The sequence below is a fragment of the Cryptomeria japonica genome, chromosome 11 (genome assembly GCF_030272615.1).
Source record: "Cryptomeria japonica chromosome 11, Sugi_1.0, whole genome shotgun sequence".
In the NCBI taxonomy this organism is placed as follows: Eukaryota; Viridiplantae; Streptophyta; class Pinopsida; order Cupressales; family Cupressaceae; genus Cryptomeria; species Cryptomeria japonica.
Genome location: NC_081415.1, coordinates 70,178,925 through 70,188,208, shown reverse-complemented (window position 1 = coordinate 70,188,208; position 9,284 = coordinate 70,178,925). Strand labels below are relative to the sequence as shown.

The following is a 9,284-nucleotide window of genomic DNA, read 5'->3' as shown; positions in this document are numbered from 1 at the left end:
AACAAGCATCAAGGGTGAATAATTTCATTTAAGAGAGTCCACATCCTTCCATTTTTCAGGGAGTTCTTCTCTATTGTATCCACTTTGCAACTTCAAAACTCCTTCACCCTTCTTGAAAAATCACTTCAATTCTTTTGTATATGATCTCGTCAACATCTTAGGAAATGTAATACCATCTTAAGGGAGTCCAGTATTGACCATAATCAACTCTAATGTGAATTTAAAGGTAACCTTGCAAATTTTCACCCCGCCTTATGTTAGGGCTTTGCAAAGTCTTTTGAAAGCTCCATGTCAAAACCCTCCATGCCCTCCACATAACTCTCTAAATTCCCCTTGACCACTTTCTACCATAGCTTTGGTTTGCACTTGAATTCTTCATAGTTATCAGATTCAACTTTGATTCATTGTCGCCCCCTACAATTTCACTACCCTGAGCTTTCTAAAAGAAACTAGGTGGGTGAAACAAAAACTAGTAGTTTGGGTACCATATCACTTATGAGGAGAAATGACACTTCTTTTTGAAAAGAACGTCTGCCAATCTAGGCGAAAATGACTAGACAAAAGGGCAGCTAGGATAGAAAGGCAATTCTTGAATTATACCCCATCATTATACTTCATGTCCTCCTAGATTGCTACACAAACCAAATCTAGAATATTATAGGAACTACTCTAGATTTTTAAATTCTTGGAAAATGGACCTGAAGAAGCTAGCATGTTTGCAACTTTGTTTCCCTCCCTCGTCATGTGATTGAGGCGAATATGGCTAATGCCTCAAATAAGGGACTTACACATGTCCAGCAAGCCTTAACATTTCCAATCTAGAGCAAATTAAGATTTTAGGAAAAGGATTGTGTTTCTCGAGTCACCTTCTATTAAAATTTGATTTTACTTTTTTTCATTAATGATGATCAAACCATAATAAATGGTAGCTACCTCTACAAAGCTCGAGGTTTGCATTCCCAAGTCGGTCATGTAAGCCAACACGACATTGCCTCTGTGGTCATAGACAACACCACCCATAGTGAAATACTAGTAATACATTAGAAATAAAGTTACATTACTGACTTGTTAGTAGTCATACATTATTGTTAGTATATAGTTAGATGTTATTTTGGGAGTTATTTTGATAGATTAGTTTGGGTAGTTTGAGATGTTCTACATGGGAATACAATGGTTCATAAAAATGTGTATCAAACTATGTAATAATATTGAAAATGAATGTAACCATACCAAATATTATAGAATTTTTTTCTGTTTTTTCTTTTTATGTAGTAATGATTTTATTTATATGTAATCTACTTGCCATTTCAATGATTTTTTGTTCTTTCTTTTAAAACCTTATACTCTTGATTTTTGCTCCCATAAATTTTCTCACAAAATCATTACATTTACATCTTATATTGATAAATTTAAATGTTTTAAATATCTATATTTTACATTGTAAAAATTAAATATTTTTATTTAATATTAAAATAAAATTTTAAAAATATTAGAGGAAGTGTACCTGTAGCCATTATTGCCAACATTGTGCACCCACGGATTCTAAATGGTACATCTACTTTGATGTTTTCTTCTTTTGTCTTTGTATGTGACTTAACTGCTTATATCTATTGTTCTGGTTTTTGGGTAGTAATGATGCATGTTTTGGGATCCACTATTCATGCAAGGGTTAGAAAGTACACATTTCAAAGTGTCAATTGATACTTACTTAAAGATGTTCCTATAACTGTGCAATTAAAATTGTCAATACTTATGCACAAATGACCTAGTAGTTGTGCACAAATGCCCTAGTAGTGAGCAACTATTAGATAGTAATTGTTGAATTTATTAACTTGATTTTAGTTATCTTTTTTTTGGTGCCTTTAAAATTAGTAACTGAAATTTGGATGTACAAAAAATGAATGGTTATTGGAAAATGAAACTGTACTCTTCCCTACATTATAAATTATTTCTTTCATATAAAATCGTCTAGCTAAACACATCACCTAAAATTAGTAACAAAATGATGCATAAAAATATTCATCTTCTTATTTGACATAAAAAGTAGATTTACACATAACTATGATTAAACATAAAACATATTAATTAAAATGGCATGTTCACCACAACAGTTTATTACAGGTACATTACTTTAACTAATGCCATTGCCACAGCTATCCGTACTAGTCTGGCTTTGTTCTGCTTGCTCTTCCTCGGGTAGAGACTTCTGAATCTGCAGAGTTCGAGGCTCCAACTTCCCTTCCAGCATCCGCACCACTTGCCCCATGTTTGGTCTCATATACTCATCCTCTTCTATGCATAACAAACCTACAATACTTGCTCTTCTCACCTCTTCAATATCTGCCTCCTCTGCAACACCCTCCTCCACAATATTAATCGTCTTTCCATGGTTAATCTGAGTTGCAGCCCACACAGGAAAGTAATACTTACTTGAATCTTGTACATTTAACTCCAGATTTCTTCGCCCCGAGATGATTTCGAAGAGCGTCATACCAAAACTGTAGACGTCAACTTTGGGAGTGATGGGAAGACCGGAGATCCACTCTGGAGCCAAGTAACCTCTCGTTCCTCTTGTAGTGGTCAGCACGTGGCTAAAACCTCTACCCACCAGCTTTGCCAAACCAAAATCTGCTATCTTGGGTGACAAATTACTGTCCAGCAGAATGTTTCCTGGTTTAACATCGCTGTGAATGATGCAATCTCTACATTCTTCATGGAGATAAAGTAACCCTCTTGCAGTGCCTAATACTATCTCAAATCGAGTCTTCCAGTCAAGTACCTTCCGTTCAGTTTTTGAGTCACTTGTGAACAGTAAAGAATCCAGAGAGCCGTTCGCCATGAAATCATAAATCAGTAAGCGTCTGGATCCTTCTGCACAAAACCCTCGAAGCCTGACCAGATTTACATGTTGAACGTTTCCAAGGGAACTGATTTCCGCTCGGAATTGCTTATCATCTTGTGATGAACCCTCCATTTTCTTTACAGCCACAAGCGTACCGTCCGTTAGAGTTCCTCTGAACACTGAGCCAAATCCTCCGCTCCCCAACTTAGAGCTGAAATTCCTAGTTGCAATTTTCAACTCCTTGTAGCTAAACATTCTAAGAAAAGAATTAGAGGAATCTCCATACCTCTCAGTCGATCGTAGCCGATGCTTCCGCCACATTACAATCGAAAATATACCCAAAACAACGGCAAGAGCACCAATGGTACCAAGCATTGCGCCCACAATACGTGTGGTTTTCCCTTCTGAGGAAGATTGCCTATGAAACTTAAGAAGTGCAGAAGCAGCTACTCTAATGGACACATTTGTATTGCTTTGTGATGGAAAACTGCACATGTTTAGCAGATCTCCTGACCAGATTTTGCACGCCCATGAAGGCGGATTGAAAGTAAATGCAGTGCACGAGCAGTTGCGGAGGCACGCTTTCTCGCAATCTTTTTTGTGGGTGCAGGTAATGAGAAAGAGTAATTATCATCAGGCAACATTACGTTCGGCTCGAAAAATTGGTCAGTGCTTTCATTTTCTGCATCGCAGCTCAACGGGCTCTGCCTAACACAACCACTTGACCACCACTCTCGCGATCTCCAAGACAGATCGTCTTTGGGCTTGAACCCTTCTGCACAGCTGCAGAAGGTAAGATTGTTGGAGTCGCAGGTTCCATAAACCCCACAGAGACCATATAGGGCACACTGATCTCTGGGTTCGGACCAGAACATGTTCCATTTGCTGCCCTCAATCAGATTGTATTCTTGAATTGCCCCGGAGTTAACTAGGACGAAACGGGATACCTTAAATATGGGATGAATCGGTGAATAAGTCATATACAAAAATGAGCCAACACGTTCAACGCTGATATTGTAGAAGCCTTTGTTTCCCATTTCTGGGATTTCCCGGAAAATTTCGCCATTCCATGTCCCGCTCCGCCAGTACTGTACAGAGTTGTTCCATGTTAGCACAAATTGTTTAACCCCGGATGGATCCATGTGGAAGGAGAAAAGCCCAGGAGCGGGATCCAATGAGTTTTTCCAAGAAACTAACTTTTGCTGTCCACCGAACCTCATCCCGGGTAACCAGGTGTCTACAGGATGGTCGAAACTCTCCCAAAGAGGGTCAGATATATTCTCATCAGCCACCATTAAAAAGTTACCCGAGTCTAAAATTACAGCCTTTGAAGCCTTCTTGGACACATTGACCGACCATACAGATCCACCTTTTGCATCAAACAGTCCCAGATGACCTTCTCTTGACAGCTTCAAAATGCCAGGCCTGTCTCTTGCGGGAGTCTCCCTATTAGCCACCCAAACTTTTGTCTTCTCTGGTACTTCGGCATACCAGATGCCAATATACCAGTTATTACTTCCATTTGTGCTAAAGAATCCCAATTCAAACATCCCATTCATTGAGATTATTGTTTGCTTTCCAGTAAGCGAGTCGCCTAAGAAAAGTGTATCTCCCCTACTAACAACTGACCCATCAATGGTGTGAAATATAATTAGTATTACATGAAAGAAGAGCAGATATCCTAAGAGACCATTTCTTCCCATTTCCATCTTGTAGGTTTCCATCGTTTCTTGAGTTGATGGAGACTATATAGCTCTAAACTGAAACACAGAAAAATCAAGGAATGACTTCATTGAATAGTAACAGAACAGCAAACAATGTAAGCCTGAAAAGAAAATCGCCAGCAAAAATTTAGTACCATTTTTCGTTTAATAAATTTTGTTTAGTCCAAGTTTTAATTGCTTCTTAGTCAGATATAAGAATTTATATTTAAGCAGAATTAGATTACTAAGAGATGGACGGAGGCGCACCATTTTATTTCCGCGTATTGGACCAGTTAAGGTCGTCTTCTTTGAAGACTTGAAGCAAGTCAAGGTCTATTGAGGAAAAAACATCAGAACTAGAAATTGTGGTTTGAAAACCCAAAACCGAAATTGTTGAAAATGGTTTATTTTACTTTGACATTGGACTATACCTATTGTTGACAATGAGAATGAGGACTCTTCATTCAAAGTCTTGCATAAGAGGTGGTATGGAAATGTTGTTCTCTATTGTATACTTTCATGGCATATTCCATTCAATGCTAGAAGTAATCTTTTCCTCACAAATCTAGGAATATGTGCTCGTTTGGTGAAATCCCACGAAAATATGCTTACACAATCACATTTTAATTAAACCACACAACCTGGAGTAGCATACCCATCCATTGTCGTGTCATGGGCATGTTGCATATGGCTGAAGCTACTCTGGCTCCAAAATACACTTTCCATACAGCGTGTTAGCGACAGGCTAGTCAATCGCAGCCGTTAATTGCAAAATCGACGATGTAAAACGCGTGACTAACATGCGTGTTAGTCAATCCGTACTGTCGTTTTGGAGCCAGAATAGATGCGTCCGCTACATACCCCTCCATAGTATGATGTACCGTCTATTCACGGACTCAGACCTGACACGACAGAGTTGAAAAGTGACAAAAGTCCTCAGATGCGTACAAGGCAAGTATAGCAATTAAAAAAATATTGCGTCTAAATTCGTTCAAACAATCTTATAAAACCAAATATTTTTAGGTAGAAAATTTCTAGTTTCAAAACAATTCTTTGAGCATTACTATTTAGTAATCTTGGATGACCAAATAAGTTTGTATAGTATATGTTTTTAAGGTACAAAATAAAATCTTTTTTCTTTACAAGTATGTAAGAATAAAAAATAGTAAAAATTGAAAAAAGTTCAGATTATATATGTAGTAAGAATTGTTAAAGTTGAATTTTTCAACATTTTTTATTAAAATTTTAGATCATATCTTATAAAATTAATGTATTTCTATTATTCTTGATATTTTTTAATAAATGATTAGAATTTAATATATTACATTTTAATTTTGATCAGCAATTATTTTTTATTAATAGTTTGATTAGTAATTATTTCTTATGAATATTTGTCTTTATATTAACTATATTATATTGATTGTCACTAATGAAGTTTAGACATACCAAACATAATGCATGAGAAAATTTGTAATTCGATTATTAATATTAATTCACATTTGTAGTTGAACTTCTTTTTTTTTATGTGGGGGAGATATTTTGTTCCATTATGTTAGAATGCAGTAAATAACCTTGAATGCACTTGACCATGTGATGAAAAATAAATTAAATAAATTATAAAAAAATAAATCTATACTAAGATATTAAATCAATTCAAAGCATAGATAACGAAGCTCAAATAGATAAAAAGGAAATGACAATTAGTAAATAAGGCTATGCAAAGAGGGATGTGGAGTGAAACAAGAAAGATAAAATGAAATAATGGTCTTAGGAAACTAAAATGGTTGAAGAAGATTACTTGATAAAGATGTCAATTATAAAACCTTTACCCAACACATAGAATGTTATATGATTGAAGTACCATGTAAACATCATGACTCAAAATAAATTGCTTCATTATCCTTTAAAAAATAAAGGTCACAACATGATGAGCCAACTTTTCACAACAAATGATGTCCCTATTTTAAATCCACGATGCACTCCCTCATATATATTAAAGAGAGTTAAGTACTCAATAGTAAATACATTAAAGTATAATACAAGTTATAATGATTATCCAAAAAAGTGGTGCCCATGATCCTCCATATAAATATCAACATCACCTACAAAAACAATAAGTTAGTTATAAAATTAGTTTTCAAATTAATGACTTGGAACTGATTAAAGTTCAATTCATGATTTCCTTACCATCTCTACTTTGCATTGTGTCGGCTACTGTTATTGTTTGGTTAAGATCAAGACAAAAGGGTAACATACGTTCCTGGATGTTATGTTGATCATTTAAAGTTGCAACAACATTCACATTTAACATATCAACATATATACAATTAATTTATAAATTAAAGACTCAAAATTTAAGAAAATTTATTTCATAATTTCATTACCATTTGTAACTTGCATTGCATCCATTGTTGTTGGTTGCTTAGGATCAACAAAAACAAGTAACATATGTTCCTAATTTTTTTTATCATCCAACACAAGTAACAAAATGCACAATTAACAAATCAACTTAGATAAAATGTTCAAATGTAAAATTGCAATATGTAATTAATCAAAACAATATTTAATTTTTTAATTAAGTGCAAATCTTTGTTGAAAGGTCTGATCAGGGATAGCATTGAGCATTGATGGTTGACCTCCACAACTTGTATCTTGTTTGTTTGATTGGATATAGAAAAAATGGTTAGAAATATGAACTAAGTATTTTTTTTTAAATAACAAAAACATTTTAATAGCTAATACAATACCATCTATAACTTGTATAGTTTCATCTGTCATCACTTTGTTTACATCAATAGAGAAAGGTAATCGACGTCGTTGAGTACTATTTTGATCACTCAAACCTACAAAATGACATGTTTAACATAAGAAATAAAAATAAGAAATATTACCATGTAAATTACTAAAATACTTTTAAATAAGTGTACTCACATTGATGCATGATAATGGCTCTTTCTTCTTGTATTGCTAGGCCTGAGCGATTAGTGACCTTTTTTTGTATTTTGCTTTCTATGTCATAAAGAGGGGAATTGAAAATTTTCATGCTCCTCAATTCTTTCATTTAAATTTTGAGAAATAGCATTATGTTTGTGATGAGTACAATGTTATGTATGCATTTTACTTGGACTAAACCATGGTGGTATTCATCTCACAGGCATGTTCTTTGAGCCAGGGATTGATTTAAATTTGGAAGATGAACTGGAAGATGCATGGATATCTATTCTAAATCTTTCAATACACTGACTAAAAATTGGTTTTTCATCTTCTCCAGTTGGTAAGTTTTGAAGCAATGAAGTCAAATAATCAATGAAATTTTGAAAGTTACCATTGGAAGTATTAGATGACTTCCCACAATTTGTAATTGAAATAACAATGATTAAGTCAAAAAATATATAAAATCTTTTGATATTTCATTACAAAATGGTGATTTTAGAATTTACCAGTTCTTTGAGCTTCACCAATGGCAACCCCATCCACATCTTGATAGTCTAAAGGTATAAGACCATCTATAATTGAAACAAAAATTAATTAAGTTTGAGAACCATAAAATAATTTAATATTTACTTATAAAGATCATATTGATATTACCAATGGTGTTGTTTTCATGACTAAAACTCCGTCCAACTTCATTATTATTATCAACCAATGGAGTAACATCTGTAATTTAATAAGATTAATTTATTTAGTTTTAAAAAAAACATAAGAATCATAAAAAATACAAATATTAAAATTAAATCTCAAATGACACTTACCAACAACTTGATCTTCCTTATTTGTCTTGTTTCTCTTTAGAATATTTAAAACCTTTAGCACATATTTATATGTATTTCCTCTTTATGCCCACTGACAATCACACACATGAGAATCTACTCTAAATTTCCTAACAAGATACCATTTTGCTGGAATGGTTTGACTTATTATCTTATATATGTTAGGAATGAGATAATAGGGATAAAAGTCAACATCTGCGATTGTTTTTTATCTTTTTAATGTTGTTATGTAATTTCTTTCTTTCTTTAAATTAGTTATGAACCCAGATAGATGTAAATATCTTTTATTTTGATAGAACGACTCTACTCTGTGGGGAAGTGTATGGATTAGCCAATCCATTCTCCTTGTTCATTTCTTAGTGTTGGTATTTGGCATTATAACAGACAAGGGGAGATTGTTGGCATTTCAATAAGGTTATTGAGAAGGTTGTTGATGATTATGGATATAACTGATTAAGGATATTTACTGTCTTAATATTATTATTTTGTCATTGGTGTCAAGAAATTGATTTTTTAATTCAGTATGATGTTGCCATATCTTGAGAAGTATGATTTGATGAGTATAAAGATGTCGGTAAAAGACACAGAAAGAATAAGATGGATAAGGGGAGAAATAAGTTATTCAATAGGCAACTATTACCAAGTTAGACAATGATGAGATCATGATGATTAGATTGTTTTGATATCCTACATATGTTATTGATTGAAAGGTTAATACTATACTATGTTACCGAGCAAAGAACCTAGTCGGTAAACCCTAAGGAACCTAGTCGGTAAACCCTAAGGTTATCGCTACCGGTTAATGAAGGCAGAATGTCTATTGAGTGAAGTTTAGTATTTACTGAGTTGCAACCGAGTAATAACAAAATACATTAAATGATTACATGCATTATTTAATGAAGGAAGCTAATGAGCTGGCTATGATTAAATGATTGGTATGCTGTGAATGAAGTTTGTTAAAGAATCTAT

At 33.9% G+C, this 9,284-nt stretch overlaps 1 protein-coding gene across 1 annotated transcript; it reads right to left on the bottom strand.

Moving 5' to 3' along the window:
• Positions 1-2,131: 2,131 nt before the first annotated feature.
• On the bottom strand, positions 2,132-3,417 carry LOC131077667 (G-type lectin S-receptor-like serine/threonine-protein kinase At2g19130). The gene has a single exon (XM_059214379.1). The coding sequence runs from the start codon at positions 3,335-3,337 to the stop codon at positions 2,132-2,134; it is 1,206 nt and encodes a 401-aa protein (XP_059070362.1). The 5' UTR covers positions 3,338-3,417.
• Between the last annotated feature and the right edge of the window lie 5,867 nt (positions 3,418-9,284).

Bases quoted from the DNA above. Each gene is read 5' to 3' on its own strand.
- LOC131077667 (XM_059214379.1), bottom strand. From the start codon at position 3,337: ATGTGCAGTTTTCCATCACAAAGCAATACAAATGTGTCCATTAGAGTA.